The sequence below is a fragment of a genome, unplaced genomic scaffold (assembly GCF_019419815.1).
Source record: "Pyrus x bretschneideri cultivar Hongxiangsu unplaced genomic scaffold, Pyrus_bretschneideri_v1 Contig16, whole genome shotgun sequence".
Classification (NCBI taxonomy): Eukaryota; Viridiplantae; Streptophyta; class Magnoliopsida; order Rosales; family Rosaceae; genus Pyrus; species Pyrus x bretschneideri.
Window position 1 is genome coordinate 7,705,785 of NW_025999457.1, and position 23,932 is coordinate 7,729,716.

A 23,932-nucleotide genomic window follows, 5' to 3' on the forward strand; every position below is an offset into this window, starting at 1 on the left:
TCTCCGGTGTGTTTTCATGGGGTATGAATTACATCAAAAAGGGTACTGTTGCTACCACCCTCCTTCATGTCGAATGTATACTACTATGGATGTTACTTTTTCCGAGTCTGAGATGTATTACTCTTCTGTTTTTTCCAACCCTCCTCTTCAGGGGGGAGACACTGCATGATGAGTAGGTTTGACCATGGCTGCTGCTACCACTGATCTTCCATTGCCACTATTAGTCGAGCCCTAATGACTGCACTGCCAGCCCAGCCAACAGAAGCAGCATCGCTGCCCACAGAACTAGCGGCAGGCACTGCAGTGCCATGCTTACCCATGACAACAATGTTACCACTTGCTGATCTTGAGACTTCTACTGATACTACTCCCCCTTCGTCTCAAAATATAATACCACCAGATGACCATACTCCAGAGAATATTCCTGAGGTAAGATTTATTATCCCTATTGATGTATCCGATGTTCCAAATTATCAGTTACCTTTCAGGCACAACCTGGGAAAGCCACCTAATCGATATTCACCGGAAACAACGAAAGGCTCTAAATATCCCATTGCCAACTATGTGTCATTACATAAATTATCAGAACCTAGCAAAACTTTTGTACAACAAATATCCAATGATAGCACACCAAGTTCATTGAAGGAGGCATTATCTGATGATCGATTTACCAAGGCAATGGAGGAAGAAATGGATGCACTTCAGAAAAATCAAACATGGGATTTAGGTCTGCTACCCCGAGGAAAGAAGAGAGTGGGATGTCGATGGGTGTACACCATCAAGTACAAAACTGATGGGTCAATTGAACGATACAAAGCACGATTGGTGGCCAAAGGATATACTCAGACGTATGGTGTTGATTATACATAAATATTTACTCCGGTAGTAAAGATTAATACGGTAAGAGTGTTACTTTCGTTGGCTGCTAACTTGGATTGGCCATTACAGCAATTTGATGTGAAATATGCTTTCTTACATGGTAATCTTAAAGAAGAAGTGTATATGGATATTCCACCTGGTTATGCATCGGTTTCATACCGGACTGGTGTGTAAGTTGAATAAGGCATTGTATGTATTGAAACAATCACCTCGTACATGGTTTGATAGGTTCCGTATGGCTATGAGGAAGTATAGGTTTAGACAGAGCAATTCCGATCATACACTTTTCTTGAAACATCGAATGGGTGAATTGACGACACTTATTATTTATGTGGATGATATAATTGTTACAGGTGATGATAAAGAGGAAATCTCAAGGCTGAAAGATCACTTAGCAACTGAGTTCTTGATGAAAGATCTTGGTGGATTGAAATATTTCTTGGGTATAGAAGTAGTTCGATCTAAATAGGGTATATTTCTATCTCAAAGAAAATATGTTCTTGACTTGTTAGCTGAAACCAGAATGCTTGATTGTAAACCGGCTAACACCCCTATAGTCCAAAATCACCATCTTGTCATGCACCCTGATCAAGTTCCCATTAACAGAGATCGTTATCAAAGGTTAGTTGGGAGGTTAATTTATTTATCTCACACCAGGCCTGATATTGCATACGCAGTAAGTGTTGTTAGTCAATTTATGCATTCTCCGAGTGAGGAACATATGGGTGCAGTTGAACGCATCCTACGATACCTAAAGTCCTCACCAGGTAGAGGTATCATGTTTTCCAAGAATGATCATTGCCGAATAGAGGGTTACTCCGATGCAGATTGGGCAGGCAACGTTATTGATCGTTGGTCCACATTTGGTTACTTTACATTTGTGGGAGGAAACTTAGTGACTTGGCGGAGTAAGAAACGGAAAGTGGTTGCTTTATCAAGTGCAGAGGCGGAATACAGAGGTATGGCAAAAGGAGTATGTGAACTATTATGGCTTTAGAGGTTACTTGGTGAACTTGGGTATCCTTCGAATTCAGCCTCAGATTTATTTTGTGATAATAAAGCAGCTATCGATATCTCACACAACCCAATTCAACATGATCGCACAAAACACGTGGAAGTTGACAGACACTTCATTAAGGAGAAGTTGGATGGGAATATTATTCAATTCCCGTTCGTAAAGTCAAAGGATCAATTAGCGGATATCTTAACTAAAGCTATTGCAAGTCAAGCGTTCTACAACTCTCTTGTCAAGTTGGGCATGAATGACATTTATGCATCAACTTGAGGAGGAGTGTTGGAGAGTTGACTTTTTGTAATTAGTTTAGTTACTTTTTTTGAGTCCTTATAATCAGATTGTAATTAGGTTATTTGATGTTTATTTCTTTCCTTGTAAATCACTCTTGTACATTATATATTTTCCTCCTTGGTGAGAAGAATGATATCAGAAAATTAAGCCCCAAAGATAAGCTCTAATTAGCAGTCTCCACCGCTGTATATACTAAGAGTTTTCATCTGGATAGTCATTACCATTTAGTTTTCCGTTGAATCCTCTCACCTCGTCCATAATTTATTTTGATTATTCATTAGGAGGAGACACTATACCACAGTGAATTGCGCCCAAAGCTATTAATTTCTTAATTTTGGGGCAAATTACATTCATGAGTTAGCTAGCTTGACACATAAACAGCAAACCACACATATCTTACAGTCATAAAACCACTTCTCTCAGGACCAATGGCCTTCTTATTTTCTGATACATAGAAGATGTGGGAAAGATTTCCAACAGAAACTTAACTGAACATACATCACAGTGCTCGCTATCACTAATCACAATCTTATTATGTTTTAAAAATGGACCAGCTTTTGCACGAATTCACTTCATGTTTCTCTTACTCATTGTAAAGAGTAACGTCTGGCCTTGGCTCAAAATCTTCATCAAATGATGACTGCTTCTCTTCTTTTGCTACAAATGACTTCTTGTCAGGGTAAGCCTGAGACTTAGGGAGAGAGTCAGTGTCTTTGGTGGAGTACTCTGCTTTGCTTTCACCATCATGGTACGATGAAACATTGGGCCTTGGCTCAAATTTCTCAGTCCCAACGAATGGTTTTTTCATGTTTTCATGGCAGTCATCGGCTTTCTTTTTTTGTGTTGAATCAGGAACAACACCAAGTAGGCCTCCAATTGCTTGGGGCATAGATTGCTCATTCATGACAGTTTTCCAGTATTCTCCTACACCTCCTCTTGATTCAATAGTTTTAGCAAACTGATCCAAAAGAGAGAGAGAAACACGAACCAAAATAATAATAAGGCTTGTTCTTTCTGTCACATGACACCACATACAACACAATTAGGGTAGGAAAGATGTTATTAGCGTTATAAAGTTGATTCAAATCTTCAGATAAATAGAAATTTAACGGAGAAATATTTGGAACTTTTGTTTGGAAATTATAACGTATATAAAATGCTTATGTTCTCAAATTGTGATAATTGATTAGTTAGATTCTTGTTAGAATCTGTCGTATGGATTCACAGTTAAACAATATAAGTTGGCAAGAAAATATTACACTATTTTGTAGTAAAAGAGCATTTTCAACGTAAATATGATAGGAGGGCTCAGTCTGTCATTCCCATTCATCAAGTTCTTGGCTTAAAAAATTTGGTACGTAACATAGTTTAAGCAACAACATTAAGGATAGTACATATGCTTAACAAAAGAAGAGAGAAGGGAGCTAAGGTGGCACAAAGGGACTTCATGTTTGAATTGTATTCAAAGGAAATGCTTGTAGTCGTACGTTTAATATTAATGTTACGAAAACTCAGACTACTTACAGATAATATGGGAGGAGAGTAATGTCTCGACGCAGAACATGGCAATTTTTCAGTTGGGGTTGGTGATGACAACGATTCTGAATAAAATATCATGGTAATTCCCACCAGATAAATGATTTTCACACTTACAAGAAATGAACGGTGGGCGTAACTAGGGGCCCTAAGATTTTGAAGGCTTCCAATAGATATGTTTCTCAATCAAGTAGAGTCTGCGACAGTCATTTATTTTGTGAATGAATGTGACAGGTTTCCTCATGTGATATGACTCCGACATGATATCTAATCATGATTTGATATGTTTGCGAGCTTCCTGTTTCTTATTTAAAAAAACACTTGGACTTTTAACATTGAGATATCTTAAGTTCAAATTCTGAATCTATTGCTATTTAGAAATAATGGTCCTCACCTCTTTAGATGAGAGTAGATGTGTTTCGTAATCATTAACAAAGAGTTAATTTCGTCTAATCTTTCTTCATTTAGCTTGAAAAAAGCAATATTCAAGTTGGAAAATTATCAAACAAATGATGTCAAATGTTAGGGGTGAATATCCTAATCCAAATGAGCTTTATGTTGGAAACAATTTTCTACTTAACGTCAGAGGTTATTATGAACTTCTTGATTTTTTTTTTCTTTTAGAGATGGGGGGTTTAAAATGTTTGATAAATAAGAGTGATTTATGCAAAACTTTTTTGACATTTTAATTTTTACACACCTTCCTAATTTTAGCTCTTTAATCAAAATTGAAAACTTCATTTTTATTCCCCCTTATAGAGAGACAAATTCTGGATTAGTTGGCAACAATCCCAAACATCCTCTTCAATGTCCATGTTTATCATTTAGAAAAATATTTAAACATGGTTCTCTATTTGAAATAGAAATGGTTTTTTTAACATCCACTAAGACCATCTCCAATGGTTGGGCTAAAAGCCAAATTTTTTAGCCCGAAAAATTTAGCTTTTAGCCCAGAAACAGTTTTACTGCTCCAACCGTTCTAGCCTAAAATTTTAGCCCGGGATTATTAAAGAATGAACTTAGGCTTTTTTTTTTGTTAAATTAATTTTTTTTAAAAAAAATAAATATTTAGACTATCGTAAATTAATTTTATGAACATTTTAATCTAAAAAAATTTAAATTCCGATAAATATTGGGTGGAGTCCACTCCGATTTCTGGGCTAAATTTTGGGGGGAATTTGGCATTGGTTTAACATTTAGCATTTAGCCCAAAATTTCCCCTTGGGTTGGAGTGGGTTTGGGGGGAAATTTTGGGGGTAATTTGGCTTTTAGCCCACCATTAGAGTTGGTCTAATGCATATATATATATATATATATATTTATTTATTCTTATATGTGACAATCTATTATTCATTACTGCTGCTATCAGCAGAGACCTTTACGGCGAACATAACTAGCAAAGCCCTTGAGCACCATATTACATGAACCTGGTTGCCAAATACAGGAAAAACTCTGAAATGTTGAGGAAGAAACTTCACCTTCATCTACCTCCTCAAATATCCCCATCTCCAACATTACATAAAGAAAGTTCTCTCTTGAAATTTTCTTCCACCGCCATCTCAGGCAATAGCTTCAATGCATCAATCGCATCACGGGCAACAATTGTATAGTTTTCAGCATTTACATTCTTGGAATGAACAACGAAGGCCTTAGAGATCTAAATGTCATCAACGATGTTGAAGAGCCTGCTTGAGTTTTGAAGAGGTTTATGGCTCGAGTTTTGACGGAGTCGAGGTTCAGCTGTTGCTGCACGACATCGTTCAGTCTCTTCATTGAAGAACACCTTCCATGGCTGCCATTTTTATTTCTTGAAAACTAGATTAGTGTGATGGATTTTTGAGTATATTTTTCTTTGATTACAAAAAACATACACGCTTATGTGGTAGTTTATGATTGATTGAGACAACCAATAGGAACGAAGGACATATGTGCTCTTAAATCTTTAACAGAGATTTAATAAAGAACGAAGAAAATTACATATTGGATCGGTATTGCTAACAGACTTGATTACAAGGTCATGAATAACAGCTTTTTCTACCATAGGAGCCATATTAAAACAAAGGTGTGGTGTCTCACCATATGGGCCAAAAAAAAAATCTATATGCTAAACTTATTACAAAAATGTTTATATTGCAACCCCAAGTCTTGTGAATTCTATTCCCCCCACTAGTCCAATCACTCGTATAACATTTTATTTTGGGACTTTTCTTCGTTCGATTTTTTGGGAGAACAACTACTATAATACAAGTAAACTGCAACTTTTAATGTTTTATGTTGTTATATTATGTAAATAAAAATTCACATATATTTTTTTATTATTTACATGAAACGCAATTATTGCGATGCGTCATGTAAGTGAAAGAAGAGGCTCCAAGAAGCAAAAGGGCTCACAATCACATGGAATGCATGGATATAAAAAAAACAAGAAAACAAAAACGCATGTGTCGATTGTTTAGTGGATAAGAACAACAATAATTATAACAAGACAAATTAAAGAGACAATAAGTGGATGGCCAACCGGCCAGCACTTGCAAGTCAATAATGCATTTGCCACAATTAAAAGGTGAAACTTAAAACTGTACAACTTTTTTTTCGCTAATTATTGAGTATTTAGACTATGATATAATGGTATGAAAGTTATCTATTTAAGTTATATTTTGTGAACTATATAATGTGACGATTAATAATTTAATTATTACTTAAGTATAAGTATAGAGTAACGTACTTATTTTCTATTAGTGATACATAACATGATTTACAAATGTGATCTAAAAAGTTGATCTACACAGTGTGCGAGCTGCTGCAGAAAACCTATAGATTTTGTTCTCTTTCAGCACTTGTGTTGTGCTCTATCAAAATTAGTGGAAGAAATTAATGGTAAGCACTAGTAAGTTCAAGGGAAGGAACATGGAGACAGGACTTGTGCTCTTGATCCCCATACTTCATCTCCTACTGCTTGTCATGGTAACACTTCATTTCTCTCTCTACTAATTCTTATACTTTAAATTAGAAAAATCTCATGATACTGCAACAATGGCAATCTTACCAATTTGTTATATATTATGCAGTGTCCTCAGGGAATCGAAGGAAGAGACTTTATGGATCGAAGAATTCGTGCTAAGACAGATGGTGATAATGGCCATGAAACTACACATCATGACCATGCTCATCATGCTCATCCATCATCCCACATGCATCACATGGACCATTCCCTCATGATTTTCTTCACCTTGAAGGACCTAAAGCTGGGGAAAACAATGGCCATCTATTTTCCCAAAAGAAACCCTTCAAAATCTCCCCACTTGTTGCCAAGAGTAGAAGCTGAATTATTTCCCTTCTCCTCAAAACAACTCCACCACCTTCTTCAAGTTTTTTCCTTCTCTCAAGACTCTCCCCAAGCCAAAGCCATGGAAGATACTCTTAGACAATGTGAGACTGAACCCATCAAGGGAGAGATCAAGTCATGTGCTACTTCTTTAGAATCCATGCTTGACTTTGCACGCAGCATCTTCGGATTGGATAATACTTTCAGTGTTGTGTCCACTACCCATCTCACAAACTCATCCACCCATTTCCAGAACTACACTATTTTGGAAGAGCCTAAAGAGGTTTTAGTTCCCAAGATGGTGGCATGTCACACCATGCCTTACCCTTATGCGGTTTTCTACTGTCACAGCCAAGAAAGCATGAACAAGGTTTACAAGGTTTCATTAGGTGGTGAGGATGGAGATAGAGTGGATGCTGTTGCTGTTTGCCACTTGGACACCTCTCAGTGGAGCCCTAATCATGCTTCATTTCAAGTCCTTAGGATTAAGCCAGGGTCTTCCCCTGTGTGCCATTTCTTTCCTGCTGATAATCTTGTATGGGTTCCAACCTCCACTTCTGTGTAACACTTAATGCAGCACAGTGTTTGACTATAAAAATAAAGGTCAATGTTCTTCGGAACTTGTTGATTTTTCTAGCTCCCTAAACTACGTTCGAACATATTCTCTTACGTTTTATTCCGCTCGTCTGTGTCTGGGCAGTGAAGACTCTCATCCGTATGGATAGTTCAACGAGTTGATTAATTCACGTCAAGAAAAACCGCAAGATAAATCTTGCAATTACAATTGCAAGATAAGCATGCGAAAAAACAATTGCTTCTCTTATCCTCTCTTTGAAGCTAGTCAAATGGTTCAGTGCCTATGGAAGTATGCATTTTTTTTTTTTTAAACTGAACACTGAAGATGGGCAGGGCACTAAAATTCCAGCAGTTCCTGAAGGAATAAAATGATCTATGAGACCTTTCACATGGGAAGATACGTCTACTGTCCACAGTTTTCATAATCACATATGTAAGCATGGTTAATCACATGAAACACCAATAATTGAGAAAATTTAAATATAAATTTAAACTTGATGTAATATATTGATATTTTAATTTCTAAGGTCTTCTTTGATCAGACCATGTAAGTCTGCCTAATGCTTTAAAGGAATGAAGAATGATGACTGAAACCTTATGTCCAAAACCCAGTTGGAGCTAGCATGACGACTGCTGTAACTGTACTAGAACAACTTAGTTTTCTAACTTTAATGAAAACAATATTTGAAAACATTCTTCATATTTTCTTGTAAATGTTAAAAGTACAACACCAGCCCAAAGATTAAGGTCCAGCCCATTATGAAAGTCTTGGTGTTCTGGAAGAATCATGCATGAGATTTTGCTAGAGAATTCTAGCAAGCAATGTAGGTGGGATGCATGCACATTAGTAGGCTAGAAAATTCTAGCTATAATATCATATAGGTTTGTTTGCTAGAAAAATATAGAAGCAGTGGGCAGTTGTAGAAAGAATTAGAAGATTAGGTTCCATGTAAAGCCCATGTTGGTGGGCAAGGGGAAAGTCAGCAAGCCCACCTATAAATATGGGGGTGGTGTTGTAAACTTGTAATCAAGAAGAAATAAGAGAGCAAACCAAGAGAGAGTTAAGTAAGAGACTAAGAAGCCTTGTAAATGAGTAGTCTTGTGAAGAGTGTGAGTGGTTTAGAGTGTGTCTCTAGAAGTGATAGAGTGTCATAACTTCTAAAGTGTGTCCTTGAGAGTGTGTGTTGTAATATTTTGTGTGTTTAATTGTTTACTTATTTTGTCTCTCTAGTTAGAGTTGTGTGCTCTAAGTTTTCCTTAACAATTGGTATCAGAGCTACGATCAGAGACCGTCTCTAGTGAAGCTTCCAAGAATCGTGAGTAGTACTTTGCAAGATTGTTAGTTAATCTTGTTCGGCGTATCGACGTTCTGCCAACACGATGAGTGACTTTCAAGTCGTTGGAGGAATTAAGAAGTTGAACAACAAAAATTACAACACGTGGGCGATGTGTATGGAGTCTTACCTACAAGGCTAAGATTTTTGGGAGATTGTCGACAGTAATGAAGTTACGCAGCCGGAAGAAGACGCTAGTGATGCTCTGTGGAAGCGGAAGATCAAGGCAGGGAAGGCCATGTACGCCCTAAAAACCACAATTGAAGAGGACATGTTAGAGTACATAAGGAAAGCCAAAGCACCGAAAGAAGCGTGGGGCACCTTTGCCACACTCTTTTCAAAGAGGAACGATACAAGACTACAGTTTCTCGATAATAAGCTATTATTAGTGGCCCAAAGGGACATGACGATTGCCCAATATTTCCACAAGGTAAAGTATTAGCTGTGAAATTTCTAAATTAGATCCTAGTGCTGACATTGTAGAATGCAGGATAAAAAGAATAATTATCCATAGGTTGAGACCCAAATATTGAGGCTTCGTTGCCATTGTACAAGGATGGCTGACCCAACCATCATTTATTGAGTTTGAGAATTTGCTTGCCAATCAAGAAGCTTTGGAAAAGCAAATGGGAGAGGTCTCGTTAAGAGGTAAGGAGGAAGCACTCTACACCAACAAAAGTAAAGGTAGCTTCAAGCAGCATGCTGGTAATGAATCTAAAAGAATGGTGACAAGGTGAAAGGTCATCAAAGAGGTGGGAGTTCTCGGCTAGAGGGAGCTCCAACGTATCACGACAACCGTGGTCAGTCCCAGAATAATAAAAGGTTTGAGGGTAAATGTTACAATTGTGGAAAGAAGGCCACATGGCAAAGGATCCTCATCTAAAAGCGGTTCGACGGATATTGAGATATGTAAAGAGTACAATTGACTATGGTTTGTTGTACAATAAAGGTGAAGACCATAAGTTGGTTGGCTATTGTGACATAGATTTTGCAGGGGATCATGACACTAGGAGATTGACCATTGGGTATGTCTTTAGAATTGGGTATGGAGTAGATTCGTGGTGTAGCAAGAGACAACCAACAGTGTCTTTGTCAACCACGGAAGCAGATTATAAAGCAGCAGCAATGGCAGCATCAAAAGAATGCATGGTTGGTATAGTTGATGAGTGATCTATATCAACCAGTAGATTATGCAGTACCATTGTACTGTGATAACCAATTGGCAATTAGCTTGGCAGAAACTCCAGTCATTCATGTGAGAACTAAGCATGTGGAGGTACACTATCATTTCATTAGAGATCTTGCTAAGATAAGACAGATCAATACAGATGATCAAATTGTGGACTTGTTCACAAAAGGTTTGAGTACCGGCATGTTCGAAAGGTTTCGTTGTCAACTCAACGTGGAGAAAAAAAATGAGCTGGTGTTGAGAGGGAGTGTTAAAAGTACAACACCAGCCCAAAGATTAAGGTCCAACCCATTATGAAAATCCTGATGTTCTAGAAGAATCATGCATGGGATTTTGCTAAAGAATTCTAGCAAGCAATGTCAGTGGGATGCATGCATATTAGCAAGCTAGAGAATTCTAACTATAATATCATATAGGTTTGTTTGCTAGAAAAATCTAGAAGCTTGTAACAAATGTGTCATAAGCAAAAACCCATGTCGGTGAGCTGTTGTAGAAAGAACTAGAAGATTAGTTTCCATGTAAAGCCCATGTCGATAGGCAAAGGGAAAGTCGGCAAGCCCACCTATAAATATGGGTGTGGTGTTGTAAGCTTGTAATCAAGAAGAAGTAAGAGAGCAAACCAAGAGAGAGCTAAGTAAGGGAGTGAGAAGCCTTGTAAGTGAGTAGTCTTGTTTTAAGTGTGAGTGGTTTTGAGTGTGTTTCTAGAAGTGAGATAGTGTCATAGCTTCTAAAGTGTGTCCTTGAGATTGTGTGTTATAATATTTTGTGTGTGTAATACAAGTAATTTGTTTACTTGTTTTGTCTCTCCAACACTTGTGTTAGAGTTGTGTGCTTTAATTTTTCCTCAACAGTAAATACTTATGACTTTAAAGATATAAATTTACTTTTCACTTCTGCATTCAAGCAGTCACATATATATAACATATATTCAACAAGATCATAATAAATAACTGAAAATGATTCAAACTTATAATACAAAACTCACGAACCAGCCGAAAACAATATAATAGTCTTAGTGACTTAACTCCAAAATGAATGCAAAAGAGAACTAACTAAATTAGAAAACATGAATCTCCCACTAATCCAATGAATCAAAATTGAAAACTAAGCCAACGTTCTTCGCATGCATATGGAACGCTACATTAGGAATAGTTTTATTGAGTGGATCCGCCAACATTGATTTAGTATCAATGTAATCTATTTTGACTTGCTGCTTTTTGACTTCCTTGCGAATCATCTTATACTTAAGATTCAGATGTCTAGTTCTATTAGACCTTTTCTTATTCCGAGCATGGAAAATAAACGGCTTTGTTATTGCACCATAAGTGTATAGGCCTAACAATCGTTTCGATAACATTCACGCTAGATATGAAGTTCTTCAACCACACAGCTTGTTAAGTGGCTTCATACCAAACTACATACTCAGCCTGCATAGTAGATGTATCAACTTCCTGTCTTTTGACATAACTCCTCCGGCGAGCACGAAAACATAGCTGGAAGTAAACTTGAGAGAATCTGCACACCCCGTAAAATCCGAATCCGAGTAGTCAATCAACTCAAGATTGTTGGTCCTTTTATAACTGAGCTTATAAGTCTTAGGCCCTTTCAAATATCTCATACTCTATTTGCAGCCATCCAATGAGTGAAACCTTAGATTAATATCTAGACAAAACATCAATTGCTTGAGCAATATCAGGTCTAGTGCACACTTGTGTGTACATGAGTCTGCCTATAAGAGAAGCATAATGTCTTCTAGCCATCTCTGCCATTTCAATTTTAGTTTGGGGGCATTGGAATTTACTTAGCTTGTTTGCCTTTTCCATGAGAATGTCACAACCATTGCAATCCTGCATGTCAAACCTTTTAAGAATTTGTTCAGGTAAGCTTTTTGAGATAAGCCAAGTATTTTATTCTTCCTATCTCTAGTGATTTCTATCCCCAAAACATAAGATGCCTCCCCTTTGTCTTTCATCTCAAATTTATTAGACAAGAAAAGCTTTGTCTCATGGAGTAGGGTAAGATTGGTGCTAACTAGCAATATGTCATCTACATAGAGGACCAAAATTACAAAATTCCTCACATTGAGTTTTAGATATATGCACTTGTCAAAAGGATTTTCAATGAAACCACAATCTTGGATAACTCAATAAAATTTCAAATACCATTATCTTGAGGCTTGTTTCAAATCATAAACGGATTTCTTGAGCTTACATATCAAATTCTCTCTTCTTTCTTGAATGAAACCTTTAGGTTGCTTCATGAAAATTTCTTCATCTAAATGTCCATTCAAGAATACGGTTTTTACATCCATTTGGTGTAGAAACAAGTCAAAGTGAGCTACGAGTGCCATTATGACTCTAAATGAATCTTTGGTACAAGTTGGAGAGAATATCTCATTGTAGTCAATTCCTTCCTTTTGTATAAAACCCTTGACTACTATTCTAGCCTAAGATCACTCTATGTCTCCCTTAGAATCTCTTTTGGTTTAGAATACCCATTTACATACTATAGGCTTGCACCCTTTTGGTAATTGGACCAACTCCTAAACTCCATTTTTGCTCATTGATTCGACTTCATGGTTTTCAACCACTCTTCATTTTGTAAACTAGTCATGACTTCTTTGAATGTAATTGGAACAAGCCCTCCCAGTTTAAATTCAGATTCTTGAAGATAAGAAGAAAATCATCCGGTATTGCAGGCTTTCTAGTTCTTTAGAATTTTCTTAAATTGGTTTTGGTTGTCGACATTGTTAGCAGGGGCTATAGGCTCATTCGCTTGAATTGATATGTCATGATCATCACGTGTTATTTCTTACTACTCATTTTCTACGTGAGCATTAGTGGGACTTCCTCACTTGCTATCATGGTGGGGACAACAACAATATCCTCTTCTAGAACAACCTTTTGTTGATTAACTTCCTTTTATTCTTCAAAGCTTAAGCTTTCAACCTCTAAATCACCAATAGACTCTTCAGTAAACTTAGCTCTCCTAGATTCAATAAATCTTGTGGTGTGATTTGGATAATAAAACCGATAGCCTTTGCTTCTTTTCGGGTATCCAATGAAGAAACAACTAATGGTTCTTGGGTCCAACTTTTTCTCCAATGGATTATAAGCTCTTGCTTCTGTCTTGTAAACCCCAAACTTTTAGATGAAATACACTTGGTTTCTTCTTGTACCATGATTCATATGGAGTGCTTGGAATAGATTTGCTGAGAACTCTATTTAAGATGTAGTTCACTGTCCTTGTAGCCTCACTCCACAAAACATTGGCAACCTTGTGCAACATATCATACTCCTCAAAATATCTTTATGAGATCTATTTTGTCTTTCTGAAACTCCATACTGTTCAGGTGTTTCACGATTAGTATACTGTGCTACAGTGCCATTCTTATCCAAAAATGGTGCAAAAGGTCCAGGACGATGGCCAACTTCATCATACTTGCCATAGTATTCCCTACCTCTATCAGATCTATCAACTTTGATCTTTAAATCCAATTTGTTTTCCACTTTAGCTTTATATATTTTAGGGTGAAGTACTGATTTAATCCCTGAACTCTCACCTCAGTGAAAGTTAAGTCCTTAAATTCATTAAAAATTGCTAATTTCATCCCTACTATTATATTCAAAGCTATTTTATCCAATTTTTCATCAACTTAAGTCAATTGACACACTTTAGAGTATAATACCATCATTTTCTCGCCTATAAACCCTTAACATTTCATATAGATTGCGAATCTAATGTCTAATTTACCCTCCGAAGTTAACTTACACTATTTCTTTATGAAAAACTACCAATTCACCCTCCAAAGTTAACTCCATACATTGTTTCTTTATGAAAAATTACCAATCTACCCTTCAATGTATATCACATGCAAGTAACGTGGCTTAAATTGACGGAAAATTGAATATAGTAGCTTCGAATATAATATTAGGGATGTAATTGGTAGATTTTTATAATGCGATGATTGATTTTTCTGAAAAAATAGTTTAGCGACCTAATTTTCACTAAGGTAATAATTTAAAGACTAAATTGGCAGTTCATCCTATATTTTAAAAGCTTCAAACGCAGCAGATTTTTCAGCCAAAAAATACACATGTGACCATACCTAGAATAGTCATCTATGAAGGTGATGAAATACTTAAAACCATCATGTGTTAGTGTAGGAACAAATAACATATGTCAGTGTGAATAAGTTCCAGCAGATTTTGGCTTCTAATTGCATCCTTTTTCTTGGTGTTAACCATTTTTCCTATTATACATTCAACACAAACATCCATGTCTTGATAATCAAGTGGTAGCAAAATTTTAGTTTTTTTAAAGTTGCATTTGTTCCTTTGATATATGTCCTAAACGCTTGTCATAACTTGGATAAAGTTTCATTGGTTGAATCATTCTCTTAATTCTTAGTGTTCATGGAGACAAAAGGAACCTTGCAATTTAACTTAAACAAATCACTTCCAATAGAATACAACTTATGACTAATATCAAAACCATTTTCATTAAAATTCGGAAAAAAACTTATTCTTAATGAGTTTGCTAATAGAAACCAAATTTCTTCTCATGGAAGGTGTGGAGCCTAAAATAATTCAAAAAATTCTAGAGGCGACATGTGGGCTTTTATTCAAGAAAGACAAGATTGCCCTCAATAAATGGGCAGGCTTCTTAGATGCTCCCACGCGCAGCTCACATTCCTGAAGGTCTCAATAGCTAAATACGACAGCCCACAACTCACCTGCCCTTGGCAAGGAATTAAAGATAAGGATTAATTGCCCAAATCCTATCTTTAATACATTCCCATTTGAAGATTGACTCCAATCAAGTAAGTAATCCTAATTTAAATAAAGTAGGGATAATTACACCATTATCTCAAAATATAATTTCCTATTAAATATCTTGGGAATATTTAGAGAATATCTCTCCATTAAACACTATGGCCGGCCCTATCCCTATAAATACCCCATATTCTACCAAATTTTCAGAGCTTTTGCAACCTTAAAAAAGCCTTAAACACTTTACTCTCTCAGAGAAACTAACTTAGGCATCAGAGATCCGTTGACCTAACCCTCCCACCTCGTGGAAGCGTGAGGCTTAGGTCTTTGATCAAAGGTGTTGATTGTTTTGCAGGTGCATTTTCGTCAAGATTGAAGATGGCAGAAATTTGCATCGACAAATTGGTGCTTTCATTGAGAGCTGATTCAAAATACTCGAAAAAAGCTCTCGCATTAGTTTTTTGAATTTTCTATTATGTTGAATTTCTCACACGTCTTATAAATTAATTTTTCCTAGAAAACTTTCTCGATCAATCCCTGGAGAAAGGATACAATGGTAAGAAATTCAGAAACTATGACGAATGGAACCCTATATGTGCAAGGATTTGGACCAAAGAATGGAGATGAGGACATAGCCCCACGATGGAGGTCCTCAAGGCTCAACGCGACGGCATAAAGAGCCCCACCGCCGTGGAGTCGCGCTACTACCATCACTACCGTGACCTAGTAGCCACGGTAAGGCCATTAAGCCACGACACCACTCCTACCGTCGCTGCCGTTGTAGCGCCGCACCCAACCAAGCCTTAGGCAAGAGGCCCAGGTCTATTTCCAAGCCCATAGGCAGGAAGCCTAAAACTTGGTAGTTGCCACAACAGGCCCAGGGTAGGAGGCCCAGTCCATTATGACAGTAGGTTCAAACCCGAGCCCATGATGCATTAATTGTTGCCTAGCTCAACGGGCCAAAGCCCAAGCTACCCAGCCAGTAGGCCATGATGTGGCAGCCTAACGGCCAGAAGGGCCCACGACCATACAGGTCTAAGGCAAACAGGCGCCGACCCAACAACCTGGCCGGTGGCCCAATCCATTATGAGGCCACTTCCAATGATCCAAATTCCAACCACAAGTCCCGCGATCGATTCAAGGTTACTTTCACCCCATTTTCTGCAAAAATGCTCGCTTTGGGCTTAAGTTTTGTACTTGTAGTCCATTATACTTCTACCACACATGGAGGCGCTCATTATCTAGACTCTTCTAATCCAAATAGCAAGCACCACCTGCCCCAGCAGGTCGCCAATTTAAAAAATGCCCTTGTCTAGCAGACCACTTTAGTCAACTAGCTCCTCGAGTGCATCGAGATGAAGGACACCCCAAACGACGTGTCCCGAAGCAGGACAATGGCAGAAGAACGTGACTCATTCTAACGACATTTCGGTAAAAAACCGCTTAGCCCGTCACTAACCGTGCGTTCAGGTAGTATGCACTCTCATTTGGGCCCTCGGGCAAACTTCTTCTCTTGCCTAGATGCGCAGAGAAGCGTTCATTCCCTACTCCGACGAGCACTCATGATATTCCAGGAGAAGCATCCATACAAGGCTAGGCCCACAAGTAAATCTTCCTACAAGGCAATGGAATGGGCAGCCGTTTAACGCCCAGAGAAGAGCATGTGAGCAGTCCAGCTCAAGTTCCACTGGCAGCCTCTGCCCAGAGTGACGGTGGGCAACATAAAGCGAACCACGTGCATTGCGACAGCGACACAAATGAGCAAAACATGCCGAAAAGCAACTTGGACCAACAGGTCAACACCAAGGGTAGTAGGAGGCTTCGTTGCCTGTGCAAATCTAGAAGGAAGTACAAAGGCTGGTAGCAGAACAGCTGTGTGGATTCCAACGTATTGACACTGTCGATGATGCCCTCCGTAGAGACGTGTCCAACCTGAGTAGGTCACCATTTAAAGACGATATTAAGCAAATGGAGTCGCCATGGAAGTTCAACCCGTCACATTTCACTTTGTTCAAAGGAGATGAAGATCCGGACAGACACTTGATGCACTATAGAAGCGCCATGACCCTCTATGCTAACAATGACGCTCTTATGTGCAAAATCTTTGCCACTATGCTCCAAGGGAAAGACTGGTTCCACACTCTGCAACCAAGTTCAATCCAGAAGTTCAACGAACTCTCCTTGGTTTTCATAAAGGTTGTCCTACCGCTCGATCAAAAAAAAGTCTGACCACCTTTTCAACATGAAGAAGGACTTGAATGAGTCACTCCACATTTACATCAAGAGATTCAAGGCAGAGAAGGCGAAGATTGTCGGAAGCAACGACAACATTGCATACTCAGCTTTCTGAAAAGGGCTCCTAGTAGATCACCCACTTTTCGGAGAATTGATTATGGGCGAAAACCTATCCCTGTTAAACTCTTATGCTTTGGCAGAAAAGCACTCACTCTAGGATGAGGAAAAACCCTCCTAGAAGTTGCTTAAGCAGCCGTGCAAAGACGCAGAATTGGCTCAGAAGAAGGCGAGCGATAAACCGCTCAATAACAAAAACAAGCTAGGAGACAAGCGTATGGACCAGTCCCCAGCAAAGGGAGGCACAATGCCCAAGACGTACACCAAGTTCTTAGTCCCAATCAACCAGATCCTTCGCGACCTCAAGGACAAGCCATGGTTATAGCCATCACCACCCTTAAGGGATGATACCTCTAAAATGGACCAGACCAAGTACTGTGCATTCCACAGAGGCCTTAGGCACACAACCAATTACTGCACCATATGCAAAAGGTACCTTAAGCATCTCGTGAAGGAAGGCAAATGTGACCAGTATATCAACGGACCAGCTGCTTGGCCAAGGTGAGAAGCAGACGCCGATGCCAAACCCACAACCAAGATAATTTGAATCAAAGAAATATTTGTTAAATATGAGAATCTAGGGGCCACCAACAACTCCAAAAAGAGGAAGATCCAGCAAACGAGATTAGTTTATCAAGTTCAAGCCACATATGCTGCACCTGGACCAATTATCGGCTTCACCGAGCAAGACGTTGAGGGAGTAAACTTTCCCCACGACGACAACGCCTTGGTGATTTTTGTATAACTGGCCCACGCCATCGTTGACAGAATTATGGTGCACAACCGCGGCTCAATCAATATCCTATAACTGTCAGTCATCCAAAGGATGGGTCTGGAAAGCATGATCCAACACAAAGCAGAGGTTTTGATCAAATTCAACGGACTCACCTCAACTGCCATTAACACTATCACACTCGATGTAACCAGCCCACCGATGGTCTCATCGCAGACCTTCATGATCGTCAGCTATCATGCTATGTCCAGAAAATTCGATTTCGTATCTCGGGAAAAGCCGTCGAAGAGATCAAAGGCGACCAGGCCATGTTCAGGCGATGCACTATACAAATTCTGAAGGAATCAAAGAAGAAGTCTTTCGCCTCAGCAGTAACAGTTGAAGTGGAGAAAGATGACTCCACATCTGCCAAATAGCAATTATAGTAGACAGGTCAAGAAGATGGCGTCAAGGTCGACAATGCCCTGGAAGATGAATCAAGATGAAAACCCAAAGAGAATGCCGATGACATCATTGTTGACCCCTACTAGCCGAAAAAGATGGTTAGAATCGGCTCACGTCTGAGCCCGGTGGAGAAGGAAGAACTCATGGCTTTCCTTAGGAAAAATCGTGACATCTTCGCATGGTCACCCTCTGACATACCCGGTATTGATCAAACGATAACTTGTTACAAGCTGCAAGTCGATCCCGTTGCCAAACCTGTGATTCAAAAAAGGTGACATTTCGTACCTAAGTAAGTAGTGATTATTGAAGCGGAGATCAACAAGTTACTGAAGGCCGGATTGATTGAGGAAGTGGCGCACTCAACATGGCTGGCCAACGTCATGCTAGTAATGAAAAAAAAAGAAGTGCAAATGGAGAGTATGTGTGGATTACACCGACCTCAACAAGGCATGCCCAAAAGACAACTACCCGGTTCCCTGAATCGACCTGCTCGTTGACTCAACATCCGGAAACCAGCTGCTCAGGCTGATTCTTAGGGTACTTAGGGTACTTTGTAACCCAACGAGGAATCGAGGCTCATCCAAGGCAGATCAGAGCGATCCTGGACATGAAATCGCCCATGGCTCTTAAGTAGATCCAAAGTCTGACCGGACGAGCAGCTACACTTAATTGTTTCCTTTCGCGATCCATCAACCGATGCAAGCCATTCTTCAAGGCAATCAAAAAGACGCAGAAAGACAAATGGGACGATGAGTGCGAGAAAGCATTTCAGGACCTGAAGCAGTACCTGATATCACCTCCACTACTATCCAAGCTAGAAATAGCAGAAAACCTGTACATCTATCTAGCGATATCAGAAGTAGCAGTAAGCTCTGCCTTCGTACGAGAAAAGCTGGAGGCCTAGCTACCTATATTCTATACATCCAAAGCTCTCATCGATGTGGAAACTAGATAACCGAAGATTGAAAAATTAATTTTGGCGCTAGTTGTTGCAGCTCGGAAGCTCAGACCCTACTTTCAAGGGCATCCAACCATCGTCATGACCCAGCACCCACTGCAATCAATTTTGCACAGTCCAAACACTTTTCAACGAGTGATGAAGTGGGCATTAGAACTTGGCTAATACGGCTTAGCATACCAACCTCGCACAACGACAAAAGCCCAGACGTTGGCGGACTTCATAGCAGAATTCACCCAAGCTTAAAGGATGCAACAACACAGCCTAAAAATGCCTCGGAGGTAGCCGAGCACGCCATAGCCGTACTAGCCCTACCTGATGGAGATTTTTGGCGTTTGCAAGTCGATGGATTATTCAACCACCAAGGATCGAGGGTAGGCCTAGTTCTTACTACCCCGGACGGTTCAATGCTTAAGTAGACGATTATTCTAAGCTTCAAGGCGTCAAACAACAAAGTAGAGTATGAAACCCTACTAGCATGTCTTCGATTGGCAAAAGACCTAGCGATGAAAAAGCTCGCAATCTATTCCGATTCCCAGCTGATCACCAACCAAACTTCTGGGGAGTACGCAACAAAGCATCCAAGGATGGCCCGATACCTCGAGAAGGTACGAGAACAGCGAGCGACGTTTCAGGTGTACATACTCACTTAGGTTTCGCAAGCAGAAAATCCAACGCAAACGCACGAGCAAGCCTAGGCTCTGCACTAGACCATCAGTTGAGGCGCTCAATCCCAGTCAAGTACTTGGAAAAGCTAAGCATAGATGAGGAACCAGCAGTCGAGATGGTGCAGATCTGCATGACACCGAATTGGCAAGATCCTATCATCAACTACATAATCAATGGAACACTCACTGCAGAACAATTGGAGTCCAGAAAGCTCCAAATGAAGGCAACAAGCTACTATATGTGGAATGGCATGCTCGTTCGAATATTCTTTTTAGGACCACATCTTCCTTGCCTATCGCCTCTCGACGACCTAAAGATTCTTAGCCCAATCCACGAAAGAGTATATGGAAACCACTCTAGAGGCTGCTCTCTGACACAAAAAGTTTTTAATGCTGGCTATTACTGGCCAACTATGCATCAAGACGCTAAGGAATATGTACAAAGGTGCGATAGTTGCCAGCACTTCAAGCCCGTGCTTGCACTACTTGTCAATGAACTCCACCGCAAACGAACGCTTGGCCATTCATGCAGTCGGCGATTGACCTGGTAAGACCAATGCCACTTGCTACATGGGGCAGATGCATGATGATTGTGGCGACTGACTACTTCACAAAATGGGTCGAAGCTGAACCCATGATTATAACCACCCAGACGGATATAGAGTGCTTCATATGGAAGAACATCATCTGCTACTTCGACGTCCCACACTCCATTGTCACTGACAATGGTTCGCAATTTATAGGCAAAGACTTGGCGAAGGTCTTTGAAAAATATGGCATTAAGCAGCACATGTCCACGCCTCGATATCTGTAGGGCAGTAGGCAGGCCGAGATGTCCAACAAGACTATCCTCAACTACCTTAAGAAAACTTTCTCAGACAAGAAAGGCAAGTGGCCAGACGAGCTCCCCAGTGTTCTATGGACATATTGTACCACCAAGAGACGAGCAACCGGCGAAACTCCATTCTCCCCAGCTTATGGCTCTGAGGCTATCATTCCTCCCAATATCATGATGCCAAGCACCAACACTGTACTACCAAATTTAGAGCAGTACGAAAAGGAGATGACCATAAACTTAGACCTGGCAGAGGAAGAGAGTGAGAAGGTTATCACCCGCATTGCGGCTTATTCTTTTCCAGCTACAACAAGAGGGCAAAAATTCGACAGTTCTAGCCAGGAGATTTAGTCCTAAAAAAAGCCTTCATCATCGTCCGACGGGAAGGCTCCAAAAAGATGACTCCTATTTAGGAAGGTTCGTACAAAATCAGCCGAGTAGGCGGTAAGGGCAGCGACACCTTCACCACTATGAGCGACAAAGAAATCGACAAGCAATGGAATGCCTACAACCTAACAAAGTACTACATGTGACCTCCCACCATTCCTTAGACCCTGTTTAGGACAAAAAAAGTTTGAAGACTCAAGCAACTTGACGAACAAGACCTCACATGCCAAGGATTATCAGTTGTTATGCCGTTACTGCCTACGAGCAAAGTTAATAAAATCCTTTACTTTCAATGAAGATTGAAGTAATTATTCACAAGCCTGGGTTAAATTCATAAACAAACTGACCAACCTTGTGACAAGCAGAAGACGCATGCTGCCCTACAAACATGGCATAAGCGATCTAGCGCAAGACGTTAAACTAATCCCTCAACCACCCCTGTGACAAGCAGAAAACGCCCTTTGCCCGTGCAGACATGGCGTGTACTCTCCAATACGAGAGGGTAAACTAATCCGGAATATCCAGACGTGGATGGGTGGTACGACTGCTCAGTTTCTCCTGAATACAACGTCTACTTAAGCCAGACGACTCCCAGAAGTGGCCACGATAATCCTTCCCTTGGATTCAATTCTGCGGGATCTCGGGTCTCTAACCAGAAAAGATGCTAAGTGTAGGACCCTGCCCATGAAATAATTCGCGTGACAAGATGGTCCGTCCTCAATGTGCAAATCTTCATGAAATGACTTGGTTTTAAAATGTTGCAATACTAGTTAAGCAACATGCGTAATCAAAGTTACGACTCGGAAAGATATGGCCTCTGAGGCGCGATTTCGCCTATACCTCACGCCTAAAACGCCTCCAAGAGCCAGGGACGATGCCTGAGGTGGTTACGCGAGTTGTCTGCTTTTGTAAGTAAAATGCCAACTGACAACCCAACAACTGGCAGCCCAAGGAAATCCATAAGCCAAGATTTACGCCCGCTATAACTATGCGGACTCGCCTACTTACTTAAAAGCAGCGCTTCTGGCCGACTGTCTACGGTTAAGTTTTGCTAAGATAAAGCTGAGGTACAACTATAGTAGCTACACGGACCTTATCTGCTTCCTATGAGAAGCATGAGTTCGGCCGATGACTCTATAAGTTAAAAACCTCACAACATGCCCCTGGAAGGCTAAGGCTCAAGAAGCCACTTGAAAGCTGGAATACAACCATAGTGGCCCCACGAACTTCTCTGCTTTCTACGCGAAGTACATGCTCGACCGTTGGCCCTATAGGTTAAAAATTTCGCAATACGCCCTGAGAGGGCTAATGCTCATGAAGCCAACCAAAGCTGAAACTCATAACTATAGTAGCTACATGATATAACTTGCTTCCTATAGAGGCAACGAGTTTGGCTGCCAGCTCTATAAGTTAGAAATCTCACACTTTTTCTTCTTACAGGTAAAGCTCTAGAAGCCCCGAAGCCAAAGGTAAAACCTAAGTGATGACATGGGATCAGCTGCTTCATTGAGGCAACTCACCCCGTTGACCGTTATAGGATAGAGTTTTGCAAAAACATAGCGAAACAGAAGGATTGAAGCAAAACAAGGAAAGCTATTTATTAAATTTCTAGCAAATTGATAAACTGGCTCAAAGGCTAGCAAAGCTCAAATAAAGCAAAACAAAAAGGAAAAGAAGAAAATTCCTAAGTCTAAGCAAAAAGACTACTCCTTGGCAGCCTACGCAACCACTTGTTCCTCGACTGCCACGCCTTCAGCAGCCGCACCATTCCCAGCAGCCAAAGCTTCCATCTGCTCATCATCAGCCGTCCCTGCCTGGACTGCCTGACCCTCAGCTGCTCCACCAAAGACAGCCTCAAATGAGAAATCAAGCAGATCAACTGGAGAAATGGAAAAAGTCTCGAAGTCCTTCTCGGAAAACTCATAATCTGATGGCCTCCCTGAAGGTGGCCTACATAGCCAAGCTTGTAGAAATCAGCCTGGCAAGAAGCAAGCGCCATTTCGTGACCAGCTTTCTTATTCTTCAGCTGCACATTCTCTTTAACAAGCCTAGTGTGAGCACCCTGCAGCTCAACTAGTTTCTTTTTCAGGTTCTCGTTAGCAGACAACGCACCTTGCAGATCCACTTCCTTGGACTCAAGCTTACTGGCAACCTCCTTGAGATGACACTTCAGCATGCATGAAGATAAACTCTTCGTCCTTGGTAAAGCAAGCAAATTGTAGCTCTGAATTGACACACTCAAAGTTCTCGACCACCAGAGAAACACGACTGATTTCCTTCTCTGCAGCTTCCAACATCGCTTGAGTCATACTAAGCCTAGCATTAAAATGGGCAACCTCCTGATAAGCAATCTCCAGCTGCAAAGAAGTAGGGGCAGAGACATTAAACCCTTTCAAAACGGCAAGTTCAGATTTGAGATTCTCAATATTTTCAGCAGCCGAGTGAAGCTGAGCCACCAATGCCACTTTGGCCTCCTTAGCACACTTGACAGCATCTTGATGAACTCGTATAAACTCAACTACCAGGATCAAGGTCTTATGCATGGTAGCAATCAGGGAGGACCTTCTTGAATAGGCAGGACGTTTCGCAAAAGAGTTTGAGCGGATGACAACTTTCTCAACACTGTCAACAAACTTGG

The 23,932-nt window shown here is 40.1% G+C and overlaps 3 protein-coding genes across 3 annotated transcripts; 2 read left to right on the plus strand and 1 right to left on the minus strand.

The window, feature by feature from the left end:
• Window positions 1-2,497: 2,497 nt before the first annotated feature.
• LOC108868492 (organ-specific protein P4-like) lies at window positions 2,498-3,695 on the minus strand. The gene is made up of 2 exons (XM_048580669.1): window positions 3,590-3,695; window positions 2,498-3,143 (listed from the first exon to the last, which is right to left on the minus strand). The coding sequence occupies exons 1-2, from the start codon at window positions 3,632-3,634 to the stop codon at window positions 2,769-2,771; spliced, it is 420 nt and encodes a 139-aa protein (XP_048436626.1). The 5' UTR covers window positions 3,635-3,695; the 3' UTR covers window positions 2,498-2,768.
• A 2,780-nt stretch (window positions 3,696-6,475) lies between these two features.
• LOC103963142 (BURP domain protein USPL1) lies at window positions 6,476-7,682 on the plus strand. The gene is made up of 2 exons (XM_018651373.2): window positions 6,476-6,685; window positions 6,790-7,682. Exons 1-2 carry the CDS (start codon window positions 6,596-6,598, stop codon window positions 7,609-7,611), a joined length of 912 nt encoding a protein of 303 aa, XP_018506889.1. The 5' UTR covers window positions 6,476-6,595; the 3' UTR covers window positions 7,612-7,682.
• Window positions 7,683-9,817: 2,135 nt separating this feature from the next.
• Window positions 9,818-10,126, plus strand: LOC125475786 (secreted RxLR effector protein 161-like). The gene has a single exon (XM_048581157.1). It carries the CDS (start codon window positions 9,818-9,820, stop codon window positions 10,124-10,126), a length of 309 nt encoding a protein of 102 aa, XP_048437114.1.
• The last annotated feature ends 13,806 nt before the right edge of the window (window positions 10,127-23,932 follow it).